Below are 22,051 nucleotides of genomic sequence, written 5' to 3' on the forward strand. Positions count from 1 at the left end.
AATCAATAAAGTAAAAATGCTTCAGATACTGTGTATCAGTATATACATGTATATATATATTACTTTCTTGAAATAGAATGCTTTTAGATGAGAGTAGAAATTGGAAAAAGGAGGAAATGAAACTTGTCGTGATATACACGCGCGCAATGTTTTTAAGTTCAAACAAGCTCACGAAAGTAAACGGTATATTGTTTTTTAACACTCGCTACGTCGTACATTATTTATAGAGATTGCACTGCTGTTTCACATTCATAATTAATGAACAATGTACATTCAGAAGAATTTCTTTTTTTTATTCTTTTCGTTTCTTTTTTGTATATCACGTTACAACGATTAACGCGAGAGATTCTAATAAACAAATTGAAAACGAATTGAAAGGAAGAATTTTCCTAATACATGATATTTGATAGTTAAATAAATAGATACACTGATTTATATATGTGTATATATATATATATATATATATATATATATATATATAATTTGTTAATTAACGAATAACTATCAGAAAAATTCTTGCTTTTCGCGTATTATCGTTTTTTGTTTATTGAAGAAATTGAAATCTCCCACGCAGACTAAACTACCGCACGAAATCGCACGTAACTTATCGTTTCTGATATTAATCAGTATGACTTCTGAGCGATTCACGATATTAATCGGTCGTTAACAATTGGCTCAGCGATGACGAACGTCGAATAAACTCGTCGGAGACGCGAGTTAACGCCAGTTGGATGGGTGCGGCGCACGTCATGGCCCGAAGGGGCCAAGCCCGCATTTCCGCAGCCCCCATCTTCCGTCTTTCGTCTTTTGCGTTGTCGGTGCTCAGAAGCCGAAGCGAGGGAGATTCCTACGATCTCGTTACTGCCTCGATTACGTCATTAATCGAGCCGACGTATTTTATCATTCGTTCGCCGATTCGTTGCGTAATTGTTGTCGACATGCACCACCAACCGCGTGGTTCCTTCGTTTGTTCGTTTGTTCATTTAACACTGTTAGGTATTGCGACAGTACGTGGAACAACCAACGATTGAAAGGTAAATAAAGTTTTCATCATTGAAACAAAAAGAAAAAGGAAAAAAAAAAGAAGTAGAAACTTCGAAATATAATGAAATTTTATGGAAAATCATTTAAATCTTTAAAAATACAGTTTTACTTCTCTAACAAATTCAAGACGAATGATGTACGAGTTCATGATAAAAAAAAAAAAAAAGAAAAAGAAAAAGAAGAAACGAAAATGAAATTCGAAACTGAAATTGAATTGCCATTCTTGTATTGCCATTCTGAAAAATCTCTAACAAAAATTAAGATTAAACTCTCTGCTGATTTAAATTTCTAGTTAATCTGCTCATGATTGTACTATAACACACATGTATATCTTGAAGGTTCGTGCTACTTGAAAATCTTCAAACCTGCATGCATGCATTGAAACGAATCTAATGGGAGGAAACACGATCCCGATAGAGGATAGCCGAAGCAAAATATTTTACGAATAAATTTTTTCTTTTTTTGTTTTATTTGGTAACAACAACAGGGAAACAAAAGCAACGTTCGTTTCGATATTCGATATATTGATGGACGTCAAAAGAACGTTTGCAGAGTCGTAACTTTACAGAATTCCCAATACCATCAGAAAAATCGATCTGAACAAAATTCAATTTTCTTGTACGTGCCATGTTTCGAATTCTCACTTTTTCTTCTTCTTCTTTCTTTCTTTTTTTTTTTTTTTTTGACCACGAACTCGTATATCGCTCACCTTGAATTTTCGTAAAAATAAAAATATTAACTTATCAAGCGTTTCATGTTTACGTTAATATTTATATACAGTACTAATTATCATGATTACGTTAATATTTTTATACAGTACTAACGTGAAATATAACGTGAAATATCGGTGAAAAATAAATGCAAATGTTGACAACATAAAGTACAAAATAAATTCAAGTAGGATTGTGAACTGTTCAAAGCTTCTAAAGCTTTCTAAATGTAATTTATTCTTAAAGATACACGCGTGCGTTTTGGATTGTTGGCAATTCAAACGACGTACTAACCGTGTTTCCTTTGCGGTCAACAAAAGCCGCTCCCACTTTTATAATTGTCGCCGTTGTCCTTCACTCTTCAATAATTTCAGCCGAGTCTCATCATCAAGTCAATTACGTAATTAAGAAGCGCAATATGTATCACTGTCTGACTGACGGCCAGTTTCAATGCAAGGCTAAACACGCAAAATGCGGGAGATTTCAAATGAATAATTTATATTCGAAAGCGTCATTTAAATTTAAAAACAAAGTAACATATTTTATATATCTGAGAAACAATAGTAATAATTAGATTCGGATTTCTATAAGTTGGACGAACATTTATATTTGAATGTTTTCGTAACATAAGGAGTGAAATGATATGGAGGAGAATAATAAGTCAAAAATAATAATAATAGCAAAAACAAATGATAAAATAATAATAGCAAAAATAAAATTTATTTTCTTGTAACTAGGCATGAGGTATGGGAAATAGAATAGAAATAGATGATGGATTAAATTGATACAAAGTGGAATAACAAGCGATGAAAAATAATAATAATAATAGAAATAAGATTTGGACATTTACATGTGAATTATGCACATTTTCTACATTTCATATCAGTGAAATATAAAATTATTTACGTCACACGTTACAAAATTCTAATTAGAATAAAGTTCGAATTTTTTTTTTATCGCAGTTAAACTACGAACGTCTGTGCATTTATGCAATGTATGCAACAATGTATAAAACATTCGTGGAACGCGTGATATTTACTGAATGAAACAGCTCTCCGTGTAGTTTCATTTTATGAAAGTATAAAGTTATACTATAAACATCTGCCAACCTATAGAATATTTATTACATGAAATTATGATGAGTGAGAATTTTATAAACTAATATAGTATTCAGAAGAGCCGAGAAATTACGAAATAACGAATTTTCGAACATTTAGAAGGAACTGCGCCGCGTAGTAATTTTACATAAATTTTCTATTATTCGACTGAACTTTCGAGCGAACTTTGAAAATCATGTTACGCGAAGGTAAGACAAAATTTGCAATTCGAGATCACACAACCATTTGATCCTTTTATTCCTTTCGCGATATGTAAATCAATATTGTCCGTGAGAACTGTTCTGTCTGAGCCCTGGGGAGTCGTTGCATTATATCTCGAGAGGAGTCGTGCAACCCTTTTGAAATCCTCGAGAAGCAAAACCTAATTAGGGAGTCGTTCACCTTTGAGTAACAAAGAGTAGGGAAATGACATAAGATGTTCGAAACGACGAGACGTCAGAATTACTCTCTTTCTTGCCACGAAGTTCCATTTTCCTCCGGCTTCCTAACAAGTTCTCTTGAAAATCTAACTAACTATGTGTGCACGTTCTTTCACATGTTTGCTTTGAAAATGCTCTTTGAATATAGAAAAGTGTAGGAAAATGTTTTGTAAATAGTTAATCATATGCATATGTAATCAGTTACGAAAATTTACATCTTGATTTTTTTCAAATGTTAAAAAAAAATATTTCGAAACAATTTGAAACAGTTTATAGATGTTCATTTATTTATTAGGTAATGTTGTACAGATTCTGAAAAAGGATGAGACTTGAACTGAGAAACTTTTGATTTTTGGGAAACCGTCAATGTTTAAATTGCCATAACGTCGTGAAAAATATCGCACAATTTAAATTTAAAGTCTGCAGTCGTGGATGTTTTTTCATCACGTAGCAATTGAAACAGTTTAGAGAACACTCTAGAATATTTGACAGAAGAATAACAAAGTTACAAAAAACTTCATTCCACGTTAGAATTATTTGTTATTATTATTCGTCGCTGTTATGTTTCTCCTCCGTTTCAAGAAAACTTGTGTCTCTTTCAATTTTATTTTGAAAGCTGTCGTATGGAATGTAATTTCCTCCAAATCGTAATGAAACGGACTTCTGTTTCATTTCTCGGTAAAAATACCACGATATTGTAATAGCTCTTTCCAGGTCAACACACTTTCAAATAGTAATGTAGTTTTATTATCATGTCTTGAAGTTTCGCCGTTTTCATGTGATCCTGTCCTTACTACTTATCTATATCACGAGTTGAACAAAAAAGTACGATAATTGAAAATATATACTTGGATAAAATATTTTCTGTTCACATTTTTTTCCTTGTTCGTGTACTTAGCTTTCATATTATTGACAGATTTGATAATTTTGTGCAACGTTTTGCGAATATAATTAAAAACGATGAAAGGCTAAACGAAATAAATGTAGAAAGTAAACTTTGGATATTTTATATTCTAGTAATTTTGCATTTTAAAGTGCCACATAAAATTAATAAAACTCCATATAAATTTCATTAGTTAATTAACGAAATTTAAAAGCAGCCCAATTGATCATTAGATTTATTTAGCCACATCAATAACACTTTTAATACGCATTTAAAAAGTGGATATTTGAAATTATTGCACGCGTCGCTAATTAACAAGCAAGCTTCAGTTTTAATTAGTTCAAATTGAATTTTCTATTGGAGCATGGATTGTTAGTATTGTTGCAGAATTTGATTCTTTGACTCGTGTTTCAAATCGTTAAAACAAACGAACTTCTGGTATAAATAACTGATTTAATTGTTGCAGTTGTGCTTCATTGTAGAAAGAAAATACAAAAACAGTTGTTGCAACATTTTAACAAGTTTACCAAAGTATAATTTGCACACACATATATTTTTGTTATAATTTGAGAAGAATATACATACTTCAATCAAGTGGATTAAAAATACGTAGGTATGTGTAATAATAAAATTGAAACATAAAAAGCAACGATATCTCTCTTAATTAAATGTCTAAATAAAGCACGATTTTTGTTACTGGTTACAACATGATTCATGTAATACTGTACTAATAGCATGTTAATTAATCATTATGCCATTATCAACGTGTATGCGCACATATTAATCACCTAATCGGCTAGTTGTTCGATCATTATTTATAAATCGTCAGTTCAAATTAATTAGATACAAAATTAGATACGTGTGTGACTGGTCATGATACAAAATACATAGTAATTAATAAAACCTTGTGTAATAGAAAAAGAAGGAAAATAGTTCATCTAAATAGTTTATCGTAAAAATTGTATTGTCAATCGATATTACGAGCTTTTTAATTCTTTAAATTCTTTAAAAATAATTTACAAATATTTCATATAGTTATAGTATCTATAATAGTTATGTTTATTATAGTTCATTTCTTATTAAAAATTGTTCCACATCTATAATTCATATCTCGTTACTTCTTAACTCAGTCCGATTCGCCAATGTGATTAATTAGTGAACTATTGTGCAATATTATTGCTAATCTATCAGTAAATCCTAATTGTATCGCGTATTATATAGATTATGGCATACCCGTATATGAATCCCTTAATAGATTAAAAATTTAACATTGAAGCTGTATGTTAACGCTATGCTTTAGAGACAAAGAAATTTCAGTGTGAACGTAAATTTTTATTTTGATAATATAATATCGAAACAGCCAGTTTTTATATCTCTCACATCAAAATGACTTTTACTAGTTAAAAATGAGATCCAGGATATGATACCATAAAAATGCAATCTCTATTCTGGCTTATCTTGAGAGTGGAAATTGACTGGTTCTCTAAAAATAATTTTTGTAAAAGCTATTTCTTGTGGAAATGTTCCCTGACAAATGAATAGAACTGAACTTTTGTTGACAAAATCTTTATTTCATCAACAGGTTACATTTATCATCTTTCTAGAGAGAATATTTTGTTTCAGAGAGAAACTTAATCACGAGTTGTACAATTTAAATGATGCAACAGTGTGTGATGAATACTCTGTAAAAAAGATCTTTTTATTTTTCAAGCACAAATTAAATACGCTAGACTATTTATTTGCAAATACAGTCTAGATTAACAAAAACATTTTATTGTTGAAGAAATTAGCTTGAAATTATTTTGTTTGAAAAGCAATCTTAATTGCAAAATATAGTTGTATAATATGATGAACACTTTGTGGAACAAATTTCAACTTTTCAAATACAAGCTAAAGATAGATGTTCTTCTAAAGAGAAAAGATCAAAAACTGACGAAGTCTTGACTTTCATTGTCAGTATAGTAGAACTCCAGTTGCATAAATTCCATTTATTTCAATCAAATTTTAACCAATACCCGATTAAATAAACTCTCGTTGCTTGAATCCATTTATCCGAATCTGAATTAAAAATGAAAAATCACTGGCAGAGCGGAGGCTCCTTATTTAATTATATAAATTATATAAATTATTTGTATGTAAATATATATAAATTAGTATATATAAAATTATATAATATAATATATAAGTATTACTAATAGTAACTATACATAGTATATATATAATATATACTGATTTATATAATTATATACAATTATATAAATTAGCATATATTATATATATTAGTAATACAATTATATACAGTTATATAAATTATTTGTATGTAAATATATATAAATTAGTATATATAAAATTATATACTATAATATAATATATAAATATTACTAATAATAACTATACATAGTATATATATATAATATATACTGATTTATATAATTATATAAATTAGTATATATTATACATATCAGTAATACAATTATATACAGTTATATAAATTATTTGTTCCAAGTTCACATAAGCGTTTCTAGTGCAACGATTTCGACACCAGAAAGCAACCAATTTAACAACAATATAAATCTTACCGTAACCGGCAGATTTTACTTTAAAAATTTTACTAAAATTAAAATTTTATTAAAATTAAAGATTTTACTAAAAATCCTGTGCTCTTTCTCTTCTCCCTCTCAGGCTACTTACCTGCTTGTAACAAAACTTAGTGGGATCAACGTACTGAAAATCGAACGATCGATTCGATTTCCATTGGGAGCTCGAATTCGTCGTCGTGTGTGTCACGCGTGATGTAATGAAAAGTGTGGAAAATGGATGATGGGTGCGCTCGTAGGAGCATAGTAGTCGTTCGGCCGGCATTGTTTACTCGGAAGGAAGTTCAACTCGGAAGTGGTACTATTCATGAGGCTCGCGCGCGATGGGCGGCGAGGGGGGTGGTGGTATACACGCACGCAACTTGTGTTCCGACCGGGTGTCAGAGTGCCTGCAAAGGTTGCGCAATGTGTAAGTGCACGTCGCCACAGACGAGGCGCGGTGTATTTAAATGCAACGCGCGTGCATACATATATGCATGCGCGTACGTTTGACGTAAAAACGTCATTCAGAAGGACTGGCTGCGCAAGCGTAAAACGTGAAATCGTGTGTAGAACGCAGAACACCGCATCTGCGACAGCGTTTCTCAAATTCTTCTGGCCGGCAGCAAATAGAATTCTGATAGAAAATTCTCGCCGGATTCTTGCGTGTCTCGCGGAATTTCTTTTAGAAAGATGGTCGCTCGAATTATATAAAATTCGAATTCGGAGCAATTTAAAATGAGCGAGGAAGATCGTGCCAACAAGCAAACACGGCTAAATGGCGTGCAACAGCAGGCTAGAATTTTCGAAAGAAAGTGGAGATCGGTTTGAGAAGCCCTGATGTTCGTAAGCATGTGTATAAACAATACACACGTTATGTGTACACGCGCGAACAGAGAATCGCAAGCGTGGGTGGGGATCGTACGAGCGTGTTTCACGGGTGGCGGATCTGTTCGCGCTCAGTTCATTCCCGCGATTCATGGACCCTACAGGCCATGCCGCTGATTTGTGGCCCGTTGACGTTTAATTCGGAATTCATAAGCGACTGTCAGCGGCGTCGAAACACGCGAATCTAGCGCGATTGTTCATGGAGGCTCGCGTGGATCAGGTCGGTTCAACCGCTCTGTTCTAATAATTTTACTTATCGTCAGGTGTTCCCTGGCACGTCCTATTATTCCGTGAATATTCGGAGCAACGTCGTCGTGGATCGATCGGGTCGCGCGCGTCCTGTTAACTGGGAAAGACGGGTTTGACTGATTACTTTGAATGGTTGATATCGCGCATGTATTTTTGATATTTTTTGATGAGTCGTTGTACCTGCGTTGCAACTGTAGACACTTGTTTGTTTGAAAATAATTGTACGAGAGCATTGAAAATGCAGATGTTTGTTTGATTTGGGGCTCGAGAGTTATTGCTTAAATATGAAAAAAATTTGTCTGTTTTAATTTTGCGTAGATGAAAAGTTCTTGTTGATAGGTTGTCGACTGTGTATTTATTTATTTATTTATTTTTTCATTTCTATTGAAGATAATTGTCAAGAAAACGAATGATAATCTTGCTAAAATATTCGTTTATTATCGGTACAAGTTCATTATTCTTTTTATTCGTTTCTCAAAAATATACGCGTTTGTCGATCTTCAATTTCGTGTGCAAAAGAAAGTAAATGGTTTTGTATTTACCATTAGTAGATTGATAAATTTATGTAGAAAATGTAGTTTGAAAATATTCTATAATTATAAATGTACATTCTATAATAAATAAAGACATTGACAGGTTTCGTCAATCACCGACACTACTTTTATAATTCCAAATTGATTAAATTCTCATACAAAAGGAGTTAATATTAAAGTATTAAATAATATTAAATTAATAATTAATATTAATTTAAATATTAATATTTATTTTAATATTAATTTTAATATTACTATTTAAAATTAATTATAATTTTAATAATTTAATATTAATATTAATATAATATTAATTTAATATTAATTTAAATAATTAATTAATATTAAAGTATTAAATTTAGTGGCAGACGGTTTCATTGATTTTTATTAAACTTCTAATTCAGAAACAATTTCAATTAAGTTGATTTTAAACATTGCACCAGGTAATTCTGATATTCTTTGGCGAATAATTCAAAGGACAATCTACGTTTTGAAACAATTATGAAAGTATAAAAAAATATTAAAAATCAAGGAAATATCCGAAAAATTATTTGAGAAATCCTCGAATGTAAATTAATTTAAATTTTTCACTTGGAAGGAAATATGTATAACAAAGCTCAACCAAGAAATAAAAATATACGATACAAGTATAAAAGTTTGTAATAATTGGCTGATGCTTTACAATATTCGTGTTTGATTTTCCAGATGACGCAAAACCTGACCATAGCTACGCAAATCAAAACGGTGGCCCGAAGAGTTCCTTGATCCAGCAACGAGACGAAACCAAGAAAAGTGAGTATCGTTATTCACTCTCGTTTCTTTTTTAATCGATAGCCACTATATCACTTTGGAATGTTGATATGACATATGGAGTCATGCTTGTTGCACGATCGCAAGACAACGTATCATTTCTTTGTTCACCGTGCACATGTGCATTCGCTGTTCTCGTCTCATTCACGGAAACATGCGTAAATGTCAAGCATTAAAATCACTTTCTCGCGCGAATACGATTATTAAATATCGTTTCGACTACTAACCATCGTCATCTGAAAAATTCGGCGGCGTGAATCAAGTCGCGAAATAGATGAGATATCGTGGCAGTTCGTTAAATTCTTTTTCAAATGTGACAATACAGATTGACAATACGATTATTCGCCATTTCGTACTTGAATATATTCAACATTATTGTAACGTTATATTATTCAATAAACTTCCACAATAAATATCGTTTAGATTGTTGATTTAGTTTTATATTTCAATAATTCTGTCACGATATATTGATACATGTCAATTTAATTACAGTTTTGTATTTCAATAATTTATACCTATATTTCAATAACGCAGCTTCGTTTATTAATTTAGTTTTGTACGCTGATAATTTCATCACAATATATTAATACTTATAATACCATGTTACTCGGTAATTTAATTACAGCCCTTTCCATTTATAGTTCAATATCAATAATACAACATAGATTCAGATTGTTAATTTAGTTTCATACCACAATCATCTCATCGCAGTAATAAATAGAACATAATGATAGTTGCTCTGATTTTTGAAAGAGATTTCGTGTCGGTCAGAGAATTGTCGATTTCGAGGCTTCATTTTCTTCTCGACTTCTCCCCCTACTATTAACAATCGGACCAAGGTAGCAATTATAGCACACACGCGTTACTTTGCTTCACTTGTTTCTACTCGCGTCATTCTCTAGTTAAAAAAAAAAAAAGAAAAGAAAAGAAAAGGAACCGGATGTTTTCTTTTTCGCCTTGTATTGTCGATACATCGGTCGATCCTTTTTGAAGTAAATCACGACCTATCTTCTCGAACGCTTTAGTCCCGCTTTAATCCCGCGATTCGTAAAAAAAAAAAAAAAAAAAAGGATCAAGATCATAAGAATCGACAAAAGACACACGCCACAAGGACGAAGAAACTAGAGAGAAAACATTAAAGAGAGAGGCTCTGGCCGATTCTGCGATCCCATAGGATTCACCGAATCCTTGGAGTACGCGACAGACACCGAAGAAGCTAGCATGCCGCACGGCGCGCGAAATCGCAGGAGTCGCAAGGGTCGGAACAACAAAAGACGCGTTCAGAGACAGCGGACACCCGGCAGAGTTACGAGCGACAACGAGACCATCGTCGAAAGTCCAGAGAGTATCGACATTGAGCGCGAGGAGGAGGTGACCGAGGGAGACGCGAAGACGAACGACTCCGAGGACACGGGGAACGCAGACGTGCAGGGACGAGGCGAAACTCACGATCGGAAAGTGCCGGAGAGTGTCGAGGACAATGAGAGGAACGCCATCGCCACGAAGGAGGTGGCAAGAGTTTCTCAGAGGTCTCAGGAGAAGTGTAGAATCGAGATGGGCATTGTGCAGCCGGGCATCAAGATCATGAGGATCACGACGATCAGTAGCTCGCCGTTGGAGGCAAAGATCGATCACATTCCCGGTGTTGGTATCGTGGAGAGTGGCAGCAAGGCCGAGATAACGAGGAACGAGGCTATCGTGACCATTTCCGAGCCGGTGGACTCGTTCTCTCCCGCAGCAATCAGAGCTGATAAGAGAAACGACTCGAACGAGGAGCCCTCGTTGGCTGGAAGCAACGAGAGGCTGCAGATCCGCGACGTCAGCGACTGCGACACGGTGGAGACCGATAACGCGAGACCGGTGATCGTCGAAATGGAGTCGGACGTTGAAAGGGAAAGGACGTGGTCTCGGGCGGGTTTCGAGCCGTATTTCGGCGAGGGCGGCGCGTCGACGCGAGCTCCTGCGGAGGCGAGACACGCGTGGGACAGCGTGATGCCGCGCGAGGTGGAGAGGAAGCTGCGGAGCTTCATCGAGGGTCTAAAATTGCCGACATACGCGGAGGACGTGGAGGAATTGGCGAGAGCGGCGACAGGCCGCGGCCGGATCAGTGGCTCGCCGCGCAAGAAGTCGGAAAGGAGGAAACGCGCCGCTTTCGAGGCGCAGCACGCGCACTGCCAGGCGGCTAACAGGTTCTTGGACATCATTCAAGAGGAGGGCGAGAAACTGTCGGAGGACGAGGAGCAGCACATCAGGGATTTTATTAACGAGGAGATCGGCAAGTACCGGCGAGAGAGGCGTTCTTCCAACTTTGAAGAGGCGAGACAGGAGGTGAGGGTAGAGCACAGAGTGAAGATAAATGTGATAGACGCGGAGGAAGAAATGTCTGGGAGAGACGCGGAGGAGACTGTAAAGCCGGACGGAGCGGAAACCGAGTGTGAAAGCAGAGAAACGATGGGAGAATCGAGGCTGATTGGCGAAGAGGGTTCGGGGGTGGAGAATTTGAATTTGAAAGAGAGCGACGATACGCGAGATTCGGAGAGAGAAGGAGAGGATGTTAACGTTAAAGATGGGGTTATCGTTGAGGATGAATCGGTCGAGGGTAGTGGATCATTTAAAATAGAGGAGCTGGAGGGAAGCACAGAGGGAGGAGACAACGTTGGAGAGGTCGAAGAAGTGGAAAGTGAAGTATTGATAACGAGCAATGGCAGTGGTGGAAGCCGAAGTGATTCCGAGTTGAATACGAAAGGTGAAACGAACGGACGAATATTAACCAAACACGCAAGTAAATTAGACGAAAGCGCGATTGACGATGTTGAGTCGATGGAAGGCAGTGAAGAAAAGGTGGCACTTGTTCGAGACGACGCCGCTTCGACGGAACAGTTGAAGCAATCGGACGTCTCCGAGAGTTCGAACGTCAGCGAACGTTGCACGATAATCGAGATCCGAGAGAACGGGGAAGAAAAATTAGAATCGGAGAGAAATCAAGATCCTTCAGACGTAATGTCCGCAGAAGTGAAGATTGAACGATCGGGAACGAATGGTGAGAGTACAACTTTGACAAACGAGACGTTAATTGAAGAGACTGTAAAGGAAGAAGAATTGGATTTAGGAAATCCCGAGGCGATCGAAAATGAAAATCCCGCAAAATCTGCGGAAATTAGCGGTGAATCGTCGCACGAGGAATTATCACGCGAAAGTGAAACGAAATCCGAAGAGAACGGTGAAAATGAAATAAAATCTGCAAAAGTTGAAGAAGACTCACTGCACGAAAGTGAAACAAAATCTAGAGAAATCAAGGAAAAGCTACCAGTAGAGAGTGAAACAAAGTCGGCAAAATTGCTCGAAGAAACGGGAACGAAGCCTACGGCAGTTGATAAAGAATCATCGCAAGAAAATGAAAGGAAATCTGTAGAAATCAAGGAGGAATCACTGAAAAGGGAAGAATCGGCAAAAATCGATGAGGAATTGATTCAAGAGGAAGAAGTCGTTGGAGAATCGTGGAAAGAAAGAGAATCAAAGTCTACAGAAAGCAAGGAAGAATCGGTGCAAGAGAGAGAGACAAAATCAGCAAAAGTCGACGAAGAGTCGCTTCGAGAGGAAGAAACGAAACGTACGGTGCTCGACGAAGACTCGTCACTGGCAAAAGAAGCGAAATCCGAAGCAAAAGTCGACGAAAAATCGTCGCAGGAGATTGAAACGAAACCTACGGAAGCCAGTCAAGGATCGTCGGGATCCAGAGAGAACGTACGAAATGAAAGATTTGCCAAGCCAGCGGACATTAATATCTCTGAATCACGTGTAACGAAATTTGCAAGCACTGAGTCATCGACGGTGAGGTCCTTCTCCGCAGAGTGTGAGCGTTCGAAAATCGTAGAATCTCAAGTAAACGGTGTCGACAGGGTGACGAAAGAGAAACCTCGTCCTCCGGCACCGCCGAAACGATCCTCCAGCCTGTCGAGCGTCGATCTTCAGGACAAAACAATCTATTCCCCACCTTCGTTTCGTCGTAGAAAAGAAGCTGCAGAGTTTGACGATCCGCCCACTCGTCCACCTCTTCCGAAAGGAAACCTCGCCGCAACCGATGCATCATCGTTCGCGCAACCTCGCGGCGTAGATCCTTCGGAGGCGAGGGCAAACATTGGCAGACTGGGGACACTATTGACGTTAATATCGCGCGGTGACGCGACCGTCGAAAATATTCGCGACGCCTTGAGCAACGTGGACCACACGGCTCTGCCCGCGAACGTACGCAAGATAATCGATGATCTAAGGGCGTACGGGAGGGGCGCTTGTCCCGAGAGTGACAGCATCGCCGAATTGCGCAATTACGTTGAGAACGGCGTCGGGCTTGGCAATGGAGCAACTCCTGAAATAACGCGCGGCCACTCGGATCGAAGAGAGACGCGCGAAAAATCGCCGGTGTCCGAGTCGTCTAAACAATTCGTGGCTCGTGTGCCGCCGGTCGAGCGAATAGTGAAAGTGGTTATGGAACCCGGCGCGGACCGGACGACAGTCTCAAAATCTGGCAAGATTGGAGGAACGTTGGGAGAAGGGAGGGTTAGACAGACGTTGCATCATGCTCGCGAGAAGGTAATCAAGAGCGAAGCGTCAACAACGAGCACGAGGACGACCGAAACGGAGGAGAGGAGGTCGCGCGACGGCGAAGTTGAAAGCTCGAAAGACACGAGAGAGTTGACGACCAGCGAGGATGAGTTCGAGGAGATATACAAGTGTTCCACTTTGGCCGACAACGACGAGCCGCTGTCTTACACGCGTAAATCCTGCGAGAGCCCGTCCAAGATGTTGGACGCTATTCTAAATACGCAGCGCGAACTTTCCACGGATAAGGAGAAGCTCGAGACGGATTGCCAGGTCCACGACTCGTCCAGCAGCGCGACAACCTTGAGCACGGTGAGGTACAGTCCGATGGACGCCTGGCAGGCGGATGTTTACTCGATAATAGCGGAAGAAGCGAGGAAGAGCGAGCTGAAGCGGCAGTCGGAGGAGAGGGTCGAGTCGTCGAGCTTGAAAAGCAAACTTCCCATTCTGAAAGGAGACGAGTCTTTGCATGGCGCGACCAACGGGCACGACGAGGTCCCGGTGACGCCTGAACCTATACCATATTCGCCCGTCGAGGATTTGTATTACGTGCCTGTCGAGAGCGGGACGAATTACGCGAACGATCGGGAGGATGAGGCTGTCAACGGGCCAGGCTCCCTGAAAGACCTTTGCATAAAGAGAATCTTGTCGATGCCGTACGGCCTTTACGTGATCAACGAGATCACGGTGCCCGAGTTCGACGTCTTCGAAAGCCTGCGATCCGTCCCGGTGTTTGCTAACAACGTAACGAGCGATGAGATTAGAGGCGTTCCATTAAACACGCATGGAGTGAACGAACGGCTGGCTGAAAGAGCTAGACTAACGACAGCTTCGCCGGGATCAAAGCGTCCTGACGCGCGCGAAACCGCTGTTTCAGACCAGGGTAAATCAGAGCAATTAGAACAGAGGGAGCGACGCGATCCGAGCATGGCCAGAGACAGCTCGGGAACGTGGGTCGGTTTGTCGACGACCAAGGACCCGAGGTTGCTCGTCTGTTTGTCACCGTCGCAGCAGAAAACCACGATAAAAACGAGCGCCGACGATTTGCTGGATCTGCACAGCAAGTTCCTGAACAGGCACAGCTACTTCGACGAGGAACCGCCACGGCGAGTACCCGTTCCCAAGTATCGAGTCGAGTTGCTGCCCGTTGGCGACGACCACGCGAAACAGATCGACCGAAAGTCGACCACGACGAGTAGACTGTTGGCGATTATCAAGGAAAATTCCGACAGTTCGAAACGTTCGCGTAGCGCGAGGCCAAAGTCGCGGAACGAGACGAGAGTGAAGTTCGACGAGTCGAGTCGTTCCGACTCTAGATCGTCACACGCGAGGTCGAACACGGTCGACAAGGGTCGCGAGCGGCTCAAAGTCACTCGGTTGTGCGACTGGTTGAACCTGGCGAGACGCGAGCCGATGTACGACAGATCGCTCTCCGATGATTTATTAATAGAACCGTCGGCTGAGGGACGAGAGTTTGATAAGAGACGAATTCGTGGCAGCGTTCGCGCGGAGGTTGCGAAACAACCAATGAGAGAGAGTATCGGTGGGAAACGAGCAACGCCAGTTCACTTTATCACCGCTGGCTCGGTCGCGAGTCCACCGGACAGGCCGGAGCCACCGGCTAGAAGCTCCACGCCTTTCAACAGGAGCCCGATCACGTTTAACAGCGCTATAATCGACAACTCGATCGCCTCGACGCCAGACACCGCTGGCAAGAAGACACCGCCAACGCGTAGAGCGGTCGACTCACGTTACAACGTGAATCCAGCGTTGATCGACGACAGAGTGGAAGTGCCACCGCGGGTGAAACGCGTGGTCAACGTGGACAAATCGTGCATCGACACGACGAGCATCTTCGATAAGAATCCACCGAGGAGTCACCTGGAGCCACGACGATACAAGAATAAGGAAGAGGAAGAGGAGGAGGAGGAGGATGCGAAACACGTGGCGGCCACGGAGATCATGCAGAATCTGAAGAAATTGCAAAACGAGGCGGAGGATCGATTGGAAAGTCTTGGGAAGTATTCACTGTCGCAGGAGTACTTTGCCCAGCAGTTGAAGTACATCGAGCTGCTGGAGAATCAGTTGAAGAACGTGATATTAGCCGAAGAGGAGGAGAAGGAGGCGTTCGAGGAATTCCAGGCTGACGCGAGGCAACGCGAGGATGAGCGAAAGAGGAGGGCCACCGCCCCGGATAAACCTTTCGATCCGGCTGGGGGAAACGTTTCTGGAGACCGATCCAAGGACGACGATTCCCGGGTGGAAAGCCAGAGCTGGCAAGAGAGGTCGGAAAACGTGGAGAAGGGTCGTTCGGAGACGATCGACAAACACGGTCGCAGGGACTTCTCAAGGAAGGTGCGTCACGAGAACGGTCTCCGCGAGGAAGAGTCGTGCGAGGAGATCGAGCACGTGGAACAACATTCCGTGATTACCAAGAGGGGGGAGGAGAAAGTCGCCGAGAAGACGAGGCGAGAGAACGGCTCTCGTGGAAAATCGTCGGCCAAGGACGAGCGTCGTTCTCGCAATGAAAACACGTGCTCTCGAGTGCTCGCGTCTGACGGGCGGAGGGCTTGCGTCGAAACGAAGGAGAAACCAAACGCTTCCGCGGTGGTGGTGAACGGCGAGGCGTTTCGACGGAAGATGTACGACGAGTACGTGCACAAGGTTATGGAGCGGGAGGAACGGAAGCATCACAAGGTGGTGAAGATCAGCACGCACGAGGACATTCAACGGGCGGGTGATAATTGTCGTGCCAAGAGCGGCATGAACGCCGTCGAGAGGGAGTTCATCGAGAAGGCGAGGAACAGATTGAACAAATTCGGGATTAAGTTGGACGAGAGCGAGAGCGACAAGGAAGGCGACGCTACGTGTAGAAGCGAGGGAAGAAGGCAGGAACATGTGGTAAAGGCGAAATGCCTGATCGACGGGAAGGTGTTCGAGGACGCGAAAAAATTGCCGAAGCATCTGCAAGAGTTCCTCAAAATGTCCGCAACGTTCGACGACGGTGAGTCCCCGCCGAATCGAGGATTGCTGTGCTACCTCGTCGTTGTTTTTCGATTTGCTGCCCAATTGAGACGTATCGAGTGTTCCGAGTGTTGACCGCCTGGATTTGGATTTTGAGAGAGACGAACGGCGTGACGGATATTGGATACATATAACAATCACTAACGCACGTTCGTGGACGCACGTCGTTGATTGCATTGTCGTAGGTGTCCCGTATTGCTTGTCGTATTGCTCGTCACTAACGATTACTCATTGTCAACGAATAATAATTTTTCTTTTCTCTTTCTATCTCTCTTTCTCTCTTTCTTTCTCTCTTTCTCTCTCTCTCTCTCTCTCTCTCTCTCTCTCTCTCTTTCTTTTTTTCTCGTCGTATTTTCAGTTGATTCTGAAAAGATACTACTTTCGTTGTATCTTTTTTTCCCGTTTTGGTTGTATTTTTCATTGGCAGCTCCGTTTGCAAAAGATTTATCAGACAAGCTACGCCATAACTTGGAAAAGCAGTTTCCGAGAGATAGTAAATTTTTTCGTACAGAACTCCCGTCCTCGAAAATATATTTTTATCTTCTTCACTAGTTAGTTAGTAGTTAGTTCTCGGTTCACTTTATATATTCGTTGGTAATAGCGATGGTAATGTGCAGTTTTGTTGAATCGTTGAAATATAATAGACTATAGATATTAGAAGTATAATATTATATAATATATAAATATATTATACAGAACTCCCGTCCTCGAAAATATATTTTTATCTTCTTCACTAGTTAGTTAATAGTTACGTCTCGGTTCACTTTATATATTCGTTCTAATTAGCGATGGTAATGTGCAATTTTGTTAAATCGTTGAAATATAATAGACTATAAATATTAGAAGTATAATATTATATAGACGAAATATACTATTATATAGTTGAAATATAATAGACTATAGATATTAGAAATATAATGGACTATAGATTAAAATTGAATTTGAAGAAATAGAAAAAAATGTGCGAAGCGATATTTATTTAACGACAATTAAAACGTTCGCTGAGTCGAAGATATTCTACCCTTCATATATATTTTAAATTTTGTTCAAACATCGAGCTCGAATTGATATAGTACTTCGATGAGATTACAACAAACAATTTATAACGTGATAATAAAACAATTTAAAACGATAATAAAAATCTGTTACTTTGATCAGATTGCAAATGATGTAGGGGGGGGGGGGGGAGATATCTCTTATGTTCAAAGTCAGCGTTAATCGATCGAACTATAAAATAACGTGTGATGTATGAACAAATATGTATGTCAATTATTGACGCTTTAACACTTGACGTATTTCAACTATGATCAAAATAGTTGCTGCATTATTTGAGGGCTGCGTATATTTGACTAGCAGGTTTTATTTATCTAAAACTTTATATATACTTAGTTTAATTTTAAGGAATTTATAGGGACAAACGGAATAACAAGATTTCTTTTTACAAAATTTTGTTTTAAAAAAGATTGTTCTATTTTCAGGGTATATTAGGTTTTAATTACTTCTAAATTATATATATTATACATTAACTTTTATTTAACAATATGGTAGTACTATATATAACTTTTATATATAACTTTTATATTAACTTGTATATATAACTTTTATTTAAAAATATGGTAGTATGGAAGTAATGAAAAATATTCAAAATGGTATTAAATTCACTCTGCTAAAAGTACTACGAAACATGAATGTATATTAAAAAAAATCGAAGTTGGTCGATAAGCTACATCAATTTGATTCGACTAATACGATTATGCATTACAAAATGTACGATAAAAACATTTTTTTTTTATGTTGTGCAACTTATGAATAATATTAACGTTATAGAGACACAAGATATAGAAATTAAACAATATAAATTTTTATTTTTTAAATAGATATATACGTAATTATTTTTCCTCGATCGTAGAAAATTTTCTTTGAACATAGTAATAATACATCGACACAAATGATGTTAAAATATAACGTAGATTAAACAAATTTCGAAAAACATTTTATAAATATCGAAAAATAAAAAATTCACAATTTCACTAATAATTTAAAAATAACAAGTAAACGAATTGTTTATTTCTAATTTTACATCTTGTGCATTTTTCTATGAATGAAATATATTTCTATTTCTAGAATTGAAACATAATTTCCAATTACTAAACTATTCAACAATACATCAATGACTTTCTTTACATTCATCAGGTGTTTATGTCGAGTAGTACTTAAATTTGTTTCGCATGAAATAACATTTGTTTCTGTATAAAAATTTATCTCGATATAAAGTGCAATGCAAATATAAATTACGTTCTATTTCGACAGTATAACGTCAGTTACTTACTTAATCAAAATCATTTCTATTCGTGTAAAAATTTATTTCGATATAATACAAATAAAGAGATAGACAAGCAACACAGACGTGACAAACTAAATAGCGAAGGATATAAATTCGAATCATGTGAAAGTTCATTTTCAGAGGCATCGGCAAAGAAATTGATTCGAGGTTGATTGAAAAAAAGGTTCTTGAATCGTTTAAATCCCATAAAAGATAATGAAACGGGGAACGAGATACCGCGAGGGGTTATATGCTGAATCGATAGATGAGAAGCGGATTGGTTTCTTGCCAATAAAGTGGAAATGCCGAGAGATAAGTTTGTTGGCTTTCGCGTGGGTCGTAGGTTATCGTTACAACTAGAACACAAAATTATTACCTAACGCTATAAGCATTCCTACTGTCGTAAATTTTCATGCCTTTTTTCGTGCCACATAAACTTTCGCGTGGAATTTTTAGCCCCGTCGTGTAAAAAGTTCGAAATATCTTAACTAAATAGACGCAAAGATACGACTCGTTGTGTTATACGATTTTACGGCGTATAAAATAAATACTTTGACATTTTTATTGAATTTTTATATACTTTAGATATTTAGATATTTTGTTTAATTATATTTTCTTACTTGTTAGAAGCTGAGATTGAAAATTTCATAATTACCGAATCTTCTCTTAAATGGGTATAAATGTAAATTCAGTTTGATTAGTTTCAGTATTTAATCAAACTACAATATAGTCAGAATTAAAGTAATATATATCCCGTAATTATAAATAATTATCAATAATTGTGAAAATAAATAACCGATACCGGTCGTTTGGTAATTCAGTAATTAAATCAAATATACTCAAATGACTAATTTCAATAAATATATTATATATTTCTTAAATATACATTTAATATATATTTATTATACATAACCATACCATTACCACCGACACTTATTTATATATTGACAAGATGAGAAAAATCCAATACCCGTCATTTCAACTTGATTTGATAGTTCCGCTGCTGAAAACAGCAAAGTGTCAAATACAGGGAAACCCGTGGAAACTTCCAAGTTCCACTATTGCCCGACATTTCGCAAGAGCGAGGAAAGAGAAAGAATATTCTCTGACCGTCGTGATAAATATCTATCATCTACCAATATATTTCTTCTCTATGTCGAATCAGCCGGAGGCTGGCTGCAAAGCTGTTCATGATTCACTCGAGAATGAGAACCTAAATATAGGCCTGATCGAGAAAATAGGCCAGTGCTTGCTAGAACGTTTCGTCGTTGCGTCCAGCTTCGCGTCGGAACCATCGTCTCGATTTTAGCTATTTCCAACGAATTGCGACACCGGCGCTGCTACATCCGCCGTGTGGAACATCACCCGGGACCTTCACCCTTTTCATATTACTTCACCCGTCTACGTTTGCGTCGAATTCCACGTTTCACGCAGACTGCCGTCTGAAATAAACGTTCAGGATAAATGTTTCCCAGGGCGATACGCGGAGGAGATCAGATAGCTTAGAGATCAATATTTCAAATCTGGACTGATAATATTATTAAGCCAGATAAACCGTTAATACACACTAGAGGAATTCTTTTTCTTCTTCTTCTTCTATTTTTCTTTAATGTCGCATCGGTAGCGAGGTCATTAGCAACGACGGTGCCATTAGATATGTGTATAGTTGTTTATGTTTCTGAGATATTTTAATACTCTTTGTATGTCATTTTGAAAAGTCAGGTTTATGTCTGCGTTGATTCTGTATTTCTGTCTTTGGGTTTCTGTGGTGTGGCATTCGTGCAGTATGTGGGTTACTGTTAATAGATGGTTATTACAATGAGTGCAGGTGGGTGGTGTAGTTTTTTTGATCAATATTTCAAATCTGGACTGATAATATTATTAAGCCAGATAAACCGTTAATACACGCTAGAGGAATTCTTCTTCTTCTTCTATTTTTCTTTTCGTTAGACATGTATATAGTTGTTTATGTTTCTGAGATATTTTAATACTCTTTGTATGTCATTTTGAGATGTCAGGTTTATGTCTGCGTTGATTCCGTATTTCTGCTTTTGGGTTTCTGTGGTGTGACATTCGTGCAGTATGTGGGTTACTGTTAATGGATGGTTATTTGCAATGAGTGCAGGTGGGTGGTATAGTTTTTTTGATCAATATTTCAAACCTGGACAGATAATATTATTAAGCCAGATAAACCGTTAATACACGCTAGAAGAATTTTTCTTCTTCTTCTTCTAGTTTTCTTTTCATTAGACAGGTGTATAGTTGTTTATGTTTCTGAGATATTTTAATACTCTTTGTATGTCATTTTGAGAAGTCAGGTTTATGTTTGCGTTGATTCCGTATTTCTGTCTTTGGGTTTCTGTGGTGTGGCATTCGTGCAGTATGTAGATTATTGTTAATGGATGGTTATTGCAATGAATGCAGGTGGGTGGTGTAGTTTTTTTGATCAATATTTCAAATCTGGACTGATAATATTATTAAGATAAACCGTTAATACACACTAGAGGAATTCTTCTTCTTCTTCTTCTTCTTCTTCTATTTTTCTTTTCGTTAGATATGTGTATAGTTGTTTATGTTTCTGAGATATTTTAATACTCTTTGTATGTCATTTTGAAATGTCAGGTTTATGTTTGCGTTGATTCCGTATTTCTGTCTTTGGGTTTCTGTGGCATTCGTGCAGTATGTAGATTATTGTTAATGGATGGTTATTGCAATGAGTGCAGGTGGGTGGTGTAGTGTTTTTGATTTTGTGTTCATGTGTCAGCTTGGTATGACCGGTTCTTAGGCGTGTGATAATTATTCCTTCTTTCCTGTTTCTAATGTTGGTGAAAGTCTTGGATACTTTTGTGTAGTTGGGTGCTTTTAGTTGTTTTCCATG

General features: G+C 38.2%; 1 protein-coding gene across 14 annotated transcripts in view; it reads left to right on the forward strand.

Annotated features, from left to right (window-relative positions):
- The window catches only part of LOC122533697, a 189,994-nt gene that overhangs the window by 90,106 nt on the left and 77,837 nt on the right, over nt 1–22,051 (forward strand). For 13 of the 14 annotated variants that reach the window (XM_043663662.1, XM_043663667.1, XM_043663669.1 and 10 more), the window contains 2 exons: nt 9,123–9,209; nt 10,402–16,830. In XM_043663662.1, the coding sequence (XP_043519597.1) occupies nt 9,123–9,209; nt 10,402–16,830 (6,516 nt within the window). Of the gene's footprint in view, nt 1–7,709; nt 7,859–9,122; nt 9,210–10,401; nt 16,831–22,051 lie in introns of those variants that run through there. The other variant, XM_043663673.1, reaches the window with a different exon arrangement.

This window comes from Frieseomelitta varia, unplaced genomic scaffold, assembly GCF_011392965.1.
Source record: "Frieseomelitta varia isolate USP_RPSP 00005682 unplaced genomic scaffold, Fvar_1.2 scaffold_545, whole genome shotgun sequence".
Lineage (NCBI taxonomy): Eukaryota > Metazoa > Arthropoda > Insecta > Hymenoptera > Apidae > Frieseomelitta > Frieseomelitta varia.